At 40.5% G+C, this 16,648-nt stretch overlaps 1 protein-coding gene across 3 annotated transcripts in view; it reads left to right on the top strand.

Annotated features, from left to right (window-relative positions):
• Positions 1 to 16,648, top strand: part of NTRK2 (neurotrophic receptor tyrosine kinase 2) — a 207,372-nt gene that overhangs the window by 106,552 nt on the left and 84,172 nt on the right. For all 3 annotated transcript variants that reach the window (XM_027670767.1, XM_027670768.1, XM_027670769.1), the window contains one exon: positions 13,163 to 13,351. In XM_027670767.1, coding sequence (XP_027526568.1) covers positions 13,163 to 13,351 — 189 coding nt within the window. The remainder of the gene's footprint in view (positions 1 to 13,162; positions 13,352 to 16,648) is intronic.

Genomic DNA, 16,648 nt, shown 5'->3' on the forward strand with positions numbered 1-16,648 from the left:
ATTTGTGCAGCTAATCTCATAGCTTGGGAGTGATGCTGCTGGGACAGAAATTTGACACGTTGCCTTTCTATCCATGAATGTCACTTGCTCCACTGTAGTCATTTGTAGATCTGCATTTGAAGAGGATTTTGAGTATGTAAGGCGTCACTGTCTTAGGAGTTGTGCTTGGGGAAAGAAGGGTGTTGTTTGGAGGCAACTTCTGCATCTTTGATCTGAAACTGTATTAGCAGGGATATTCCTCCAGTCTGTGAAGCTCCCTCCCTGTTATGAAACAGGTGAACTGTTTCATGAACAGTGTCCTCAAATATCTAATTGACCATAATCCAGAAGTCTGTAACAATGGAAGATGACTGCTTTTCTTTTCCTTATGATTTCTTAGAGGTGCACAGAACAACCAAGCACTAGAATGGGTCTGTTGGTAAGACTATTCCATTTTGGAGAACATGGCAGACAGAGACTTCATGTGGATATCACAAGTATTTTTAGTGATACATGAATGCTGAGCATCAAAAATCTTCCCAGAAGAATATTTTGGCCAGTCTCTTGCTGGCTAGAAAGGTTTTCTGAGCATGGGTTATGATCTGTTTTTAAAGGCCTGGGACATGTGTAGTTCCTGAGTGCTTTGGGGACAGGTTCTGTAGAAAAAAATACTGAAAGGGCTGCTGTGGAAGAGACATAAAAGGAATCAGTTTCACTGTTGCTGAGTAATCTAATATATAATTGGAATAAAATGTCAGGTATTAACGTTCAGGAAGGAAAGTAAACTCCCTTTTGCTTTGTGCTCACTGAGGGATGGTTTCGGACAGCCTGTGTTCTGTGCTGAATTCTCCTGACCTTCCAGCCACCCTCTTCCAAGGCCAGATACTACCTCCCCAGCACATGCAAAATTTGGGTCATAAGTACACAAAGCTTATTCACCTGAGGAGAGAGTGAATTACTTGACAAGAAATGGTGGAGTGTTAGTTCACCATCTTCCTGTACTCTCCTCTTCGGGTGTAGGTGGGCATTTGAATTTTGTTTTTAAAACCTGTTTTCCAGAATGGGAAGTGTTTGGAGACGAAGAGGAGGCAGTCCAAGTCAGTGCAAGTTCAAAAAACCTTTAGTTGGGCTTCAAGATCATCTGGTAAACAGCAAAACTAGACTTCTGCAGATGTTGTTTACAATCTGAGCATGATGTTTGGGTAGATCTTGTGTAATCATTTAGTTTTGCTTCTTTGTAGATTGTCAGGTTTAAGGTTAGCTGATGTGGTCGTAAATGAAAAATTAATTGGAAGCTGTTATGCTGGAATGCTTGTTGAGAACAAGTTGAGAGGTATATTTCAGTATAGTGTTGACTTCATAACTCATGCAATCTTGGGGGCCTATGATAATCTTGTACTGGCAAAAAGTAAGAAATTAGACAAGACTCTGTGTTGTAATGTCATGTAGTTAACACTTCCACTAATGAAAGCTGTTAATAAAGGGGGAAACGCCCACTGAAATAAATTGTATGTAAAGATTGCTATTAAATAGCGTAGTAGAATAACCCACATTAGTACAGCACTGGTGTTCTTCTCACCCAACTAAACCTATCTTTGTTCTGCAGGCTGGAAAAGTGACCTTCTAATGCATTGAAATATATGTAATCCATTGAGATATGTTATGTATTTGTTGAACTCTGGGCTTCCTTCAGTTCTGAATAGGCATAAATCAACATTTGAAGACCCTAAAGTGTTTCCCATAAGATCACTCAAGGTCTGCCTTTTTGTCATTATGGAAGTTTAGACCTGAAAGGGGACCCTATCCTAAGCCTGTATGAACTATACCTGTATTTTTTTCAACAGACATTTTCCTCATGTTGCTTCAAGATCTCCAGAAATGGAGATTTCTGAGTCTTCTATGAGCAATTCCTGAGGATATCTTCCCAATATTTTACCTCAGTCTTTCTTGATGTACTTTTGCCATGGAACTTTTCATTTCTGTCCAGCATAGGCATGCAATAAAAAATGTACCCATGCATTGAAAGGCCTATTCTTGTGTACCTCCTCAGACCTTGGTTTAAGATAAAAGAAATGCCAGATCTTCAGGTTTTCATCAGTTTTTGAGTATGTCTACCTTTTTCCATATCATTTTTTCAGCTGATTTGCTTGAATGGAAGAGGGCTATAGATAGTATCTCTGTACTTCCAAGAAATAATCAGGCTTTGAAAAAAATGAAATAGTGTCATTACTAATGTTTTTTGTTTGTTTGTTTGTTTGTTTAAATGAAAAAAAGGCACTAAAGCAAATGAATGTTTAAATGAAAAAAAAGGCACTAAAGTTTAAGATCAGGGAGCTTTTCTCTACAATCTTGCACATCTGCCTTATAATCTAACCATATCTAACTAAACAGAATCTGGAAAATTATTCAAGTTAACCACTCCGAATAGCTTTGTTCTCTCAGGTAAAGACTGACTGCCAAAGCAGCATGGGGAAACCTGTGTTGCTTCTGTACACTTCGTATTTATCTTCTAAACAACAGAGGACCTCATTCCCAGCCCTAGGAATGGGAATGCTAACACTTAGATTATTTATGAGAAGTCTGGAGGGAAGCAAATGTTAATTAAATAATTTTAAATTAAATGAAAGGCAACAAGGATTTAATTTCAGGTGAATTACTATTTTTTTGCTCAATGCCAACAAGTGCATTCCAGCTGATCTTTTTTAATACTGTGGTGATTTTTCACTGTAGTATTATTGAAGGATTGTAATTTTAACCACATTTCCAAGATACCCAAACCTCCAGGTGATTATAATTAATGGTCTTTATGATCCATATTAAAAATAGATACAAACTTTTTTTTTCATTCTTTCACATTTTCTGCTGCCTTGTATCCTTACTTATCTAGCTGATTGTGGCAGTTTGAGCCACGTTAGAAATCTAAAATCCAATTTTCAGGCTTCCCCCACCCCTTCCCACAATTTATGCCAACACCGAAGAGAAACTTTCAGGCCAGAGGCTTCTATAGGGGAAAGGGGAAGTATATATATTTATTTACACAAATAAATACTATACAAACTAAAGACAACTATATATATATTACATCTCTGTCAATCAGTCCTTTCAAGCCCCTCCTTTAAGTTTAGTCCAGGAAAGAGCCTTTTCAAGGCTGGAAAGTAACCAGTCCCTCTGTGGGAGTGTTCTGGGCCTGAACGCTCCCCCCTTACCAAGTTCCAGTTGTTTTGTTGTAGTCTCTCCTCCTCATGAAGTCCGAGAAGATAGCTTTGAGTCCTTGCTCTCCTGCCGCTATGTGATCTCTCTCTCTCTCATACCTCGGTTCGTAGGCTGCTGCAGTGTGGTTCTGCTTATCAAGCGTCCACGTCCTGGCATGTGGATTTCTCCTCAGGTTTTCAGTTGTCCTGCATGGCAGAGACATCCTCCGGGCCCCCTTTCTCTCTCTCTCTGGGGGGTCCGTCTCCAATTTCGCTTGGGACCCTTTTCCCGAGCGCCAGGCCTACTTCCACGGCCCGTCCACTTGGCTCAGCTTCAATGCTGAGCCTCTCCTCCACTTTCCAGCGAGGGAAAGGAAAAGCCCCCCTCCACAGCTTAGCTGTAGAAAAGGAGGGGGGAGAAGGCTTGGCTGCAAAAGCCTGCCTCTCTCCTCTTACCTCAAGTCAGGTTCAGGTGCTCACGTGAGTCTCTTCCCTCACTGCACACACTCAAAATGCTGCCTCTAACTCTGCTCTGGGCTAGGCAGAGTTGGGGGGGCTGCAGGGCTCCCCTCTCCCCCCCCCCGGAGGGGAGAGAGAGGGAGCCCAGCCACACCCTGGCCTTCCACACCTACACGCAGCAGACACCAACAGCCCAAGTGCCAACACAGAACTCTTGCCAACCACTTCTGGTGCTGTGAATATATGATTTTTGAGCAGAAGCGAACAACATGAGTGGTGATTGGCTCTTCAGGGAACACTGCCCTGGCACCCAATCACCTCTGAGTCCCCCTCTTCTTGAGGGGGGGCCAATCTCAAACCATGACACTGATGTATTCTTATTGATTAATATGCCACATCCTGGCTAGGTTTTTGTCTCAGGTCTCTGTTTCATTTGAGCTGCAGATACTGCCAATATGTCCACAAAGCAGTGGACAGCTGTATAGCCACCATTTATCCTACAACTGAAGGAGGGCTGTGAGTCACAAAGGGCTTCATGGTTCAACAGCTGGGGCTGCCAGTTCCTCCCAGGTTCTGATCAAGAATTTGACAGAGATCCCACCTACAGCCCCAGGCAAATCAGTGAGCCAAAGAGCCTTCTGCTCTTCTGCCTCCAAATTGGGAATAATAGTAGCACATACCGCACTGAAGACAATCTCTGAGGATTTATTGATTATGGTGCTTAAGAATTTGAAGATTATGCCAGATTGCAGTTGTGAAATCTGTTACACAAATGCCTCCCATTCTGGCTAAAAGGAGAAAGAAATTGGCAACCTTTGTGAAGCAGGCTGAGGTTTTGCTGATGGCATCCCTGGGGAGAGCTGGCACTGGAATGAAGCCAGGGCAGAGGGGGTTGTGGACCTTTTGTCCTGTACAGACAGTACTAGCCAATCCAGTATGTATTAGAGACTGCATTCTTTTTACTTATAAGGCTTTGCAGTGCTGCAAAGGAGGGGTTTTGGGTGAACTGTCTTGCCAGTCTGTCCCAGACCAAGACACCTGTGTCTTTGGCCCTGCACCTCATAGGTTGCATGACTTTCAGGGAGTGACCTGCATTATGAAGGAGTCCCCCAGCCTATCCTAGGGAGTCCTCCCTTGCAGAAACAATTGCTCTAAGCTTGTGTGTGAAGGGATGCAGGAATATGTGCATACAGGGGAGTAGATGAGGTGGTGAGGAGAAAGGCAGCTGAAAGGAACTGACTGAGCTTCTTTCAGTCACACACCAGAATAAAACCAAAGCAAAAAAATATGCAGCTGTGGCTCTTAGATTCAAAGCCACAACAAAAAAGCCCTGATGAAATACTGAGTGGCTAAAATCTGTGCACAGTCATGTCAGTGGAAATTACCCAGATTGTGTGTTCCTCTCTAGAGGAGCTAGGCATTTGAAATAAATTATCCTGCAAAAGGAGCACGTGATTTAGGGGAATAGGCATCTTGACACCTAGCAACACTGAAAATTTGATGCTGTAAAGCTGAATAACATACCTGTTGTTTCATTAGACTCAAAGCTGTGCATTACTTAAATTATTCTATGTGGGAATGAAGGCAATCTGACACTGTAGTTTACTTGCTGTGTATGAAAGCTATTCAATGACAGAGCAAACCACCTTTTATCCTTGATCACCCAAATCAAACATTACATTGAATCGGTGTGGTTTCATCATGATTTTCAAACAAATATCTCCACTTTAGTTTTAAGTGAACAGACTCCTAAGGGCTGCTTCTTGAGTTTAAACCTTGATTTTGCGCTACTTATTCCTTCAAGAGACCTTCAAGGAGGCCCCTTACTTCAGTTATTTAGAGAATGTTAGAAGTGCATGCTGATGGGTATCAGAGGCATTTGTCTGCTGTGTGTGAAGATGTTCTCCAGCTCTCTGTTCTGGTTCCCCTGACTTCCTGGGAGCATCATCTTGGGTGGGAACTGAACTTCTTGGGCAGTGTCAAGAAGTTTTTCTCATCTCATATATCAAGAAGCAATAGGCAACAAGCTTAAACAAGCACTGGTGGGTGCAAATCAGTTAAACAGATTGATGATACCTGTCAGAAGATGTGAAATTATTTATCCACTGAACGCCCAAGCCTGGCAAGTCTCAGTTTTCTGAGTCAGAGACTTAATGTCTAACAGTGGCTCAGTATGCTGTTCCGGGATAGAAGGACATGCACTCTTTGAGCTGTGAAGAGCAGTATCCTTCAGCAGGATGGGCTTGGGTATAATGTTGTTCAGGGTGATCTTGTGTTTTCTTCACCACAAACAAAGGAGGATTAACCCCCTTACTAATTTTGCAACTAAGTGTGACAGTGAGTATAGAGATTACTTCACTCATGGTTAAAACTAATGGCTGTTTTCTGAGTAGCTGGCAGGGATGGGGATATGAGACAGAAAGGGTCAGTTGGAAAGTGGGGAGAGGCAAGATATGTTATTGCTCCACACAGCTGAACTGCTAACAGAACATGAGGGCACCAAGCCTTGAGTTTCCCTCATTAAAAGTATCAACAGCTACAAGGCAAAAACCATAATTTTAATAAGCCCTCTCTAGATTTGCAGAACAATCTGACTTTGAACAGTTCTACCAAGCGAAGTGAGATTAAACTGGTTTCTCTTTGAAAGCTTATTCAACCATCTTTGGGGTTTTTTTTCTTGTGTTCTATTTATGCCTTTTAATTAAATTCCCTGTATTCAGCATGCAGCATTTTAGGAGAGCAATAATATAAAATAATGTTTCTATAATTGCATTGCTTTCTACTTTGCTGACTTTCTTATCCAGTCTAATAGAATTGCATCAACATCATTCGATACCACAGCTGCATACATTGTATTCCTTGTGTAGCTTAGGAATACAAAGGAATATTCAAAGTAAAACTTATAGCACCTTAGTCAAATAAAAGTGTGCCAAGCTGTGACTGATTAGTTGTCTTCCAGAGAGAATAAAAGCTAAGATCACAATTTAAGAGTAAAGCTAAAAACTTGACTGTTCTGGTAAGAAAGTTGGATCCTACCTTGATAACAGGAAAAACTGAGTATCTGCTCTTGCTGCAGTACAAGATTTACCGTTTAATGATGCAGAAAAGAATAACTTAAAATCTACAGCAAATAAGGAAATCTCATGGAAAAAGAAATTTGTGTAATTGCTTTTCAGAACAATGTATTTAACTAGTGAAAACACATACCTTTCCCAAAAGGAAAAAGAGAGAAGACTCAGTATGGCCTGGAAATTTGGCAGAGGCGGTACTGACTGATGTGATATGCATTCACTGTCCTGCTTTTAACTTGGTGATGTGCTGTTACCATGCCTCAGCACAGACTGGTCCCTGTTTGCAGCGGAAGTCAGAGCCAAGGTCCATTGAAAAATCACCCTAGCAGTCAACATAATTTTTTGGGGAAGGAACTATGTTTATTAAGGCATCGCAGCACAAAATCAACTCAATGAACATTGCTCTTTATGTAATCTGCTTCGTAACACTTGACTAAGTAGATGCATCCTTATAAATCACAGTCCAACCACAAAGCTAAAATCGGTTTACTTTCTTTCCAGTGTGCCTAAGCCATTAGTAGTGACTTCAGGGATAATTGAAGTGACGTGTATTGCACAGCAGTGTGTTGTGAAGAGGATGCAGGATATTGTAGCCTCCAAGAGATCTTGTTAGAGCTTGGAGTACAAACATGCAGAGTAGATTGCTTACAACTTTGACACAGCAGGTGAAGGGAGAAGTAGATGGACACAGTGCGTGTTTGTGATCGCCTAAGCAAAAGTCTGAGTATATATGCCTGCAAGATCATGCCAGGTGCAAAAAAACCCCATACGTTCTTTCTGATTCTGCATTTGAGCAGCCCCCTTTTTTATTTTTTCCCAGAACCTGCTTAGCTGAGAATTATTCACTTTGAGACTCTTTCTGTGCTTTGATACACAGATGTAAGACTCCAAGTCTCGGAGCTATGAGCTCTACCAACAGAGTTTTACTTTAAAAATATGCAAGGCTCCAACCATATCCGCCCTCTGGATTATTAGAAGAGCCTTTGGTTCTTTTAACACCTTAAGAGAGAGCAGAGGAGAAATGCTACATATATTTTCTCAGGCGGGACTTCACTGGTAAACTTTAGAAAAAATAAGAGTTCTTGGCAAAAGTTTGAAAGATAATATACAGCCAGAACAAAGCATTCCACAAAACACTGACTTAGCACATACAACTTAGCAAAGCCAACCTATCCAGTATCCAACTACTCAAAATATTAAGAAAAGAGATTAGAAGAAAGAGAAGAAAAGAAAGAGAGATAGAAGGAGACATATAGCTACCATTCCTAGATCTAGTGTAGATCCAGCCACAGGAGTCTAGAAATGGTGGGTTCAAACATGTGGACATCACATGTCTTTGTTTTTATGTGCTCTGGCAGACGGGATTTCCAGCCCACTGGCCACTCAGGGACTCTGGAGTGAGGTGAGGAGTGGTGCTCCCATGATGTGAGCCAATCTAAGGTTGGGTTAGGGGCTCCAGGATGTGGTGTAGACCGTGCTTCTGGGCTGCCTTTGACTGACAATTGCTCTGGGGTCACCCCAGGAGTCTTAAGGGACATGTGGGACAAGGCATGACCTCCCCTCCGTGAGATTCAACTTGTCTCTCCCCCCTCCTACACACACACCTGAGTTGTTCTGACCCAATAATTAATATAATAATCTGGTGTCTCATAACAGGAAGGTCATGTGCATTATTCCAGTGGCAGGCAGTAGTCAGATGTATTGCTGCAACCAACTACCTCAATATTAGCAGAAGTCTGAAATTGCAAAGCAAATTTAGCCCCAACAAATAGCAGTGTAGATAGGTCTTCGTAGCATGCATGTTAAACCTGCATTAACTCTGATGGTGATACGAGTATCATGAATCATATAATATAATCACAGAATGGCTTGGGTTGGAAGAGACCTTAAAGTTCATCTAGTTCCAACTCCCTTGCTATGGGCAGGGACACCTTTTGCTAGATCAGGTTGCTCACAGCCACATCCAACCTGGCTTTGAACACTTCCAAGGATGGGGCAGCCACAACTTCACTCTGTAACCTGTTCCAGTGCCTTACCACCTCCCCACAGTAAAAAATTTCTTCCTGGTATCTAATTTAATCACATTTCCCTCTTTTCCTGTATCTATGTGCTTTTGTAAATAGTTTTCGCTCCATCTTTCTTGTAGGCTCCCTTCAGGTACTGGAAGGCCACAATTACGTCACCCTGAAGCCTTCTCTTCTCCAGGCTGAACAATCCCATTTTTTTTAGCCTTTCCCATCATGAAAGGCTGTATATAATAATCATAAATCTCCTTCTTTTGTCCAGAAATAGCGGCACACCTTGAAAATAGCTTAAATAAATTTTATTTCTTAATGTAAGAAAACCCACATTTGTTGGCACCACCAAGATTGAGGACAGTGCAAACATGCACTGTTCAAGAGGTAGCACAGAAGCAAGTTATATTTCAGACAGGAGTGCTGACACTGTTGAAGGTAAACCACACCCCAACCACAGTAGTGTTTGACTGTCTCCAGTTCTCTATGGAATATGCAGTAAGAGAAGTTTACTGTTTCTGCCTGTCCCCATATTATGTGCTGAGGATAATTCCCCACCTAGTTGTTGGAGGTATTTTGGTTTTATTATAGCTCATCAGTTTCAAATATAATTGGTTTTCTTACATGTCACCACTTTTTTTTTAAAGAGCTGATAGCAGTTTTTTGTACACAGAAGGGATTTTTCTTGAGCCTAGGTGATGCAGAATGGAGAGGTCTTTAGCTTAACATTAAATAAAGGTGAAACTAATCCCTGCAGTATAGTTTATATCATATCCAAGGCAGGCTACCATTTCTTGTCTGGCACCAACTTCTGTCCTCTCAAGAAGTATTGTCTAAAAATGAAATCAAGGAAAGATGCTGGGAAGCACGTTGAAAGGTGCAAAAGGTCTCTGGAGTTTTCTTAAAAGCTCAACCTGACTGTGAATCAGGTATTGGCAATAGCTAATAACTACTGACAACCCATGATTTTCACTCCATCTATGACATTTTGTCTAAAATTTGCAGATATCAGGTGTAAAACAAAAAGCAGATTTTATAAAAACCAGAAGGAGTAACAGGTGATTAAGTGTAATTACCATACTCATTCTGCCTTTGACAAGTAATTCAGTGACCACATTTCATCTGGATGGAACCACACTCCAAGGTGCTCTAAGAAATTACCATTCATTTTGAACTCAGTGCCTATTCAGAAAAGTGCAGCTCTAGCTTCTTGTCAGTACAGGTGATGCTCTCATCTTGCATCCCAGAAATGGTTTTGCATTACTTGAATATCATAGCCAGCTGCAGTGCTGGTCAGTAATTGTAGTGTGGCTTAGTGAGTTCAAAAAATTAAATGTAGCTTTATGATGAGTAGATAGTCCAGCAAATAAAAGTCTATGTACAAGTTTACTCACATAGAAAAAAAAGTCCCAGCAAAGGGCGAGTTGGAAAGAATGTGAGCTCAGCTGCCTCTGATACATAAAAATTTCCATCTGTTGATGGAACTGACTTAATTAGAGAAGAAATAGACAGGAAATAGGATTTTTGAACTCAAACAGCTATTCAGAAACACCATTACATGAGATGTTCACTTGCTAATACATTAGTAAGGGGGATCACAAAGTGATGCAGCAACAAAGTTCCTACTGTTGAATTTGTCTTATACTGTTTTGTAGTGCCAGGAATTGTTCTGAAAATCACTTAATTTTCCAGGTTTTCCTTACTTGCATCAGAGAGCTGAATATACTTGGAGCCTGCTTCATACCACACAGAAGAGCAGCTTTTACCAGCTAGCTTAATTGAGTAAATAGAGTTATGGAACAATTGTCTACTTTTCACCTGCAGCACTTTGTGGTTTATACCGATTGGAAAAATAGCTCACCATACAAAATTGGGTCTTGAGGTAGTGCGAAAATTATTCGATGAACAGAGGTCCTATTCATTATCCTGCTTTAACATCTAGAAATGTCTAATGGTCACTTTTCCTTGCCATCGCTGCATGTATGGTGGAAGCAAACAACAACAAAAAAGTGTCCCCTGTGCGGCAGAGAACAGCAGGGCTGAAAAGGACTTCAAGACTTGCTTCTATTAAGCTTCAGAGCCAAGAGAATTTGCTTGTTTACTGTGACAGAAGAGATTTGACCCTCATAGTAAAGCTATTTCAGTATAAAAAGTCCTTGTTTTCCCAAGAAAGTATGTATTAGTCAGCCTGCTTCTTTGGAGCAATTAAGTTGATATTCAGAAAGCTTAGAGATGCAAGGATGTTATCTACCAAAAATTGAATGCAGTTTTAAATGGGTTGCACTCTAATGCTTCTACAAACAACACTCATGCATCTGAAAAATTTGTTGTGATCTAATTTAAGTATCTTCTGTCCCATCCGAGGGACCCTTTCCCACAATTTATTAGGCTCTGCCCTTCATTAGAGAAATCTTCACCAAAAACTTTATCCTGGCAGTTTTCCCAGTAGAATCAGTCGTTTGAGGATCTGGGTGATCAGTAATGACAAAACCAGCCTTGGTATTAGTGTTTCACTTGATAAATTCCAGAGATCTAGGCTTTACTTACATTTGTCAACAGTGACTTTACAGTGAAGTGCAAGGTATTTGAAAAATTACTTCTAATATTTCAAGCTGGGGGGAAGTACTTTTTCAAACTACAAGAACCTATTCCTCATGCACCATTAAACCAACTGGGAAGAAAGGACACCAGGACAGGGATGTGAATACGCTTGAGTCTCAAAATATAGGGTTGAATAGCCACATACCAGAATATTTAAGCTTTATTCCTGTGAGCCATGGCATGTAGTGATGAAGTGATTTTGTTAACAATACAGGAGCCACAGAAGAGTAGGAGTTTCTTTAAAGCTACCTTTTCTTTGCTGTGTTTGGGACTGTCCTTTTTCTTATTGTATTCCTTAATTGTATGTCTGCTGCGGTGAATCCTGCCTGTCTTCGGTCATGTCCTCAGTAATGTGTATACAGAACCTGCTGCTGGCCCCATTCTTGCTCTCTCTTTCTCTGCATTCCCTATCTCTCCTGCAGACGCAGATGCCACCTAAGTGGCAGGTTACTCAGCTCTGTCTTGACTCTGCAGTGTTCTTCTGTCCAGCCAAAACTCATTCTGGGACTGCAACATGTTGCAGGGGGTTACCGGTTACTGCTTACTGAGTAAACACAGCTTTTTATTGTCCTTAAGGTCCTCTCTGCTGCCCCCTTCTTTGGGGGAACATTTGCTCAACTTCTCACTGCTGCCCAAAGGCTAAACACAACTATTGTGTAAGGATGATATTCCAGGATGAACACTTCCAGGGGGTGAATTTTTCCATCTGTTTCTAGCACCTTCTTTTGATGTTACAATTAGAAGATGTGAATGTCATCCCCAAAACCCTAGTTAACATGAATGGACAATGAAGTGAAATATGACGTGTGTGATCTCTGCTGGCTCTTCAGTCGGGAGATGAGGCAAAATGTCATTACTGCTAAATGGTGCTTCTGGTTTTCTCTGAATACTGGATACAAACGGGAAAAGTGATGTGGAATTTAAATGAAATGACATTTAAATGGCATAGAATTTAAATGTCAGGAGTTCAAATGTTGTCTGTGCTGATCGTGCTGTTAGTTCAAAGGTTCCTGCAGCTCACAGAAGTGGAACACTGCGCTATGGAGGATTTTTTAAAAATCCATTTACAAGGTATTATCTCATTGGTACTTCCATTAAAAATACAAACCACAGAGTGGAAACAAAACAAAAACTGTCACTGAATTACTGTTCACAATAGACCTCTTTTTGGAAGGTGACAGACTCAGGTATGGATGGGGGAGCCAGTGGGATGTTCCTCTGGGTTCGATGAGCCTCTCTGCAGTTACTCCAAGTTTTGCAGTGTGGTGGGATGTGTCTTTCCCACTAATCAACTCAGCATCCATCTTCTCTGCAGCTCTGTGACTGTGCAAATTGTTCCCTAGATTTTTTGACCCTGAACCATGTTTGTTTCAGAAGTTACCGGCTTCTCACATCAGGATGAGCCCATCTCCTCTGTGTCTTTTGTCTTGTTATAATGCCAGGTAGGGCAGGCATTCCCATTGGGCTGTTACTGCTGTGTGATTCAAGTAGGTCACAAGGTGAAAAAGTTAGTGCATGTATTTTATAGCTTAATTCTGAGACTGACAGAATGAGTTCAGAAATTCTGACATCTTTCACAGTGACAGACTGTGCTGGACACTGACATATTTAGTCTAGGTAATGTGCCAGTATAAAAATTTGTTTCACATTGCACCATTCTCCATCTGCATCCAGAAATATAAAATCTCTGAGGTAAGGTCAACAAGGCACACGAAGAGAGCTGTTGACCATGGACAACTGGTCAAAACTGTTCAAAATAAAAGCGGTCAAAACAAAGATAAAGGAATTGTCTAAGGGAAGGATAGCATATGCCAAGTTACAAGAAAATCTTTGTTTCTAACTCTAGGTCCTTCTTCAGTTATCAGCAATGATGACGATTCAGCCAGTCCCCTCCACCACATCTCAAATGGCAGTAACACTCCATCTTCTTCTGAGGGGGGTCCTGATGCAGTCATCATTGGGATGACGAAGATTCCTGTCATTGAAAATCCCCAGTATTTTGGAATTACCAACAGTCAGCTCAAGCCAGACACTTGTAAGTACAAACAACTGTATGTGTTTCAGTCATTCATTTTATCTGTGCAAGTGTTGTGACTCCTTAACAGAATTAGCATAATACAATACTGTAAATTCCTGGGAGTGGAAGGGTGGAGTTAAAATGTATGGAGTTTGTTATAGGTACATGGGATGAAGCGCTTTATGTCTGTTTAACCAAAATTCAGCCCTTGTGATGAGTCAATGAAGTCAGCTGTATTACGCTTAAAGCCCAGTCCATATTTCTTCAAGTCACTGGTAGCCTTTCCATTGATTTCAGTGGTCTTTAGCCAGTCCTGTGCACTGAATGTATATTCTTGGGAGAAAACAAATCTTGGGTCAGAAGCAAAAGTCAGTATCGTTACGTATGTGCTACAGTTAAATTGATCATATTGGCAATTAACATAACCTAGCTTTGAAATCTGAGTATTTGCAAAGTCTAAAGAATGACAAGGGTTAAAACTTCAATTCTTTTAATTCCATTGTACAATTCAACCCCTGCAGACAGAAAAGATGTTTAATATTTAAAAGTAGAGCAGAAGGTTACATGATGGACAATAAATGTCACATACAAATTCTTTCATGTTCAGCTGGAAGCAGGTGGAATGTGAAAAAATATGAAGAGTTAAACATGATTAACTATGAAGTGTTGAAAAAAGAGTATCCCTATTCAGATGCTATTTTTCAAAACTAGTAACAGTTTTAGAAGTGAACATGTAAAACGCTGATTTTTGAACCAGTGATTAGCACTGCACATAACTGAAAAAATACCTAAAAGATATTGTAATTAATAGTAACTGCACTGCTTACTATTTCTTGTCAGGACACTGAATTCTTTAAGTGTTTCAGAGAAGGTTGCTCCCGCCTTTTTTTTCCTATTTTTGTGTGTTTGTGTGTGTGTGTGTGAATGTACATACATTTCTGAAGTGTAACTGGAAGTCTGAACTGTTTCTCTGAGAAGTCACTCCAGAGATTTTCAGTATAGCTAGTGAGCATTGGGCCTGCAACTAAGGGACACTGTCTGTATCCTACCCTGAATGATATCACTTCCTAGCACAAACTGTAGTACAGAGGCTTACTGCCAAGGTCAAAAACCTTTGCCCCCAGCTTTGCAAAGTTTAAAAGCTGTTGCAGGAGTCCTTCTTGACCTGCACATGAGGGCATGCATGCATCGCACATATGCATAGCTTCTAACACTGCAAACAAGGACTGATGCTGAACTATCCACTTGTCTTGTGAATATTAATGCTTATCTACATCTAGATTGTTGCACTAAGCACAGTCCAGAAGCATGTTCCTGTAACACAAGATCTTCTTCTGCCTTTTTATTGTACATCCTTGATGTTCACACTTACAGTAGTTTTTTGTGTGGCACTATTTTGTGATTAGAAATGCCCCATTATCTCTTCTACCAGCAGATAATAATGATAATAATCTAAATAATCTGGCCCAGCATATGCAGTGGGATCACAAGGAAATCACTGAATTGATGATACTTGATCAGCACCAGGAAAATGTTAGACAGATGCATTCTGATTGGAACATTAATTCCTGTAAAGAATAGAAGCTGCTAGATAATCAGAAATGGGCAACATGCCCATTAGTGCTCTTTAATGTTGTATAAAAGGCTATGCTTTTAAATATGAGGCTACTGTACCTCTGTTTCCAGCTGCATTAGACAACTTTATAATTGTTAAAATAAACATCAGTAACTACAGAGTTTTGAACTTCAGCATTAATGTTGAAACAACATACATGCTGTTCTGGGGAAAAACACAAACTGTACCAAAATACAGAATTCTCTCACATTTAGTAAGTTGCATGTTAAGTACAGGCACATTAAATCACGGCTGACTTGTGTCAAGTATGTCCTGATCCTAAAATTACGTAAGTCTGTGTTTGGTTTTGTATGCTGCAATGAAACCCACATGGTGTCAGGGAAATTAATCACAATACATGAAGTTCAGTAGGTCTATAAATGCTTGCAGGAGACATCTTGGGACTTTACTATGGTGCTCCAGGGAGGTTTGTGGAACTGATGCTTTGCATTCTGCCACATTGCCACAGTGGTCCCAGTCTTTGTCGTTTTGGGGATTTTTCTTGTGTTCTTTTTGCTTTAGCAGAGAGAATCAGGTAAACTGCGGCAGTGTATAAACCAAGGCAGATTTCTTCTACTACTTTGAGCATCTGTCCAATAAAAAGCATAATTAAAATTGTCTTGGACAAAAATGGACTTCCCAGATATAATTTCACATATGCACTCTTTCCATCTTTCTCATTTATTATTATAGAGCTGTGCTTGTCCTTTCTTAACCTGCCAACTTCCTCCTAATGTGTATATCTGGTATTTATAAACCTCTAAGCCAAGTAGCTTTCATACCTTGTTCCTGTTTAGAATAATGCCAGCTCCAGACATCATCTGGTTTCTCATCTCCAGCAAGACAGTTAACATTTATGTTTATTTCCTCTGGTTTAAGTTCCGTTTTGCACTAGCATTAAACACAACAATCACTGATAGACACACTGGAAAAGGTTTCTTATGTATTCAGCATATGTTGGTCTGTGGAAGGTGGTGAGACACCAAGCTAGGTGAAACTGTACACAGATACTGTTGCAGTTTTCACAGAAATTGAAGGAATACATATGCTGTGAGTAGCAAATTTATTTTATTTTATATTATCTGTGTAAGCCATATTTTGACTTATCCACAGAAAACCATTTCTGATTGCAGTGTATCAAGCTTCATTGCAAAGTATTAGAAGTGCATGGGTTTAAAAGAAAATTAAAAAGTTCATTACAATCAATTTCATTTGAAATTCTATCACTGTATCAGTAAACTGATCCTTTCACTACTGATTAACTAAATCCAAAGAGTGATGGCTTCTAAAGGATCAGCATCAGGCTAAAAGTTATAGCACTTTCTTCCTCTTGAGATACAGCCTTCAAGGTGGGAAAAGCAACCTGATGAAGACCAAAGACCTATGGACTTCAGGGATCAGGTTCCAGTCATTACTCAGAAGGACTGTATTTCAGGTTTCAGCACAATGGCTCATCTGTACCTTCAATTAATAACATAACAGTAGAAGCTTACTCTACATCTTCCAATTGGGATTGGATGATATTTCCCACTCCGACTGCTCATCATCTTAACTACCTATTTTTCTCACCACAAAACCCACTGATGCTTCTTCAGCACTTGTCTGTCTGACATGCTATCCCAGTACTCCTGGCTTTTCCTTTCTATGCCATGTATTGTTCATTGCTGCTGGCTGGTGGATTTATCTACCACTCCAATATC

The sequence above is a fragment of the Neopelma chrysocephalum genome, unplaced genomic scaffold (assembly GCF_003984885.1).
Source record: "Neopelma chrysocephalum unplaced genomic scaffold, ASM398488v2 Primary Assembly neopelma1_96936, whole genome shotgun sequence".
Taxonomy (NCBI): Eukaryota; Metazoa; Chordata; class Aves; order Passeriformes; family Pipridae; genus Neopelma; species Neopelma chrysocephalum.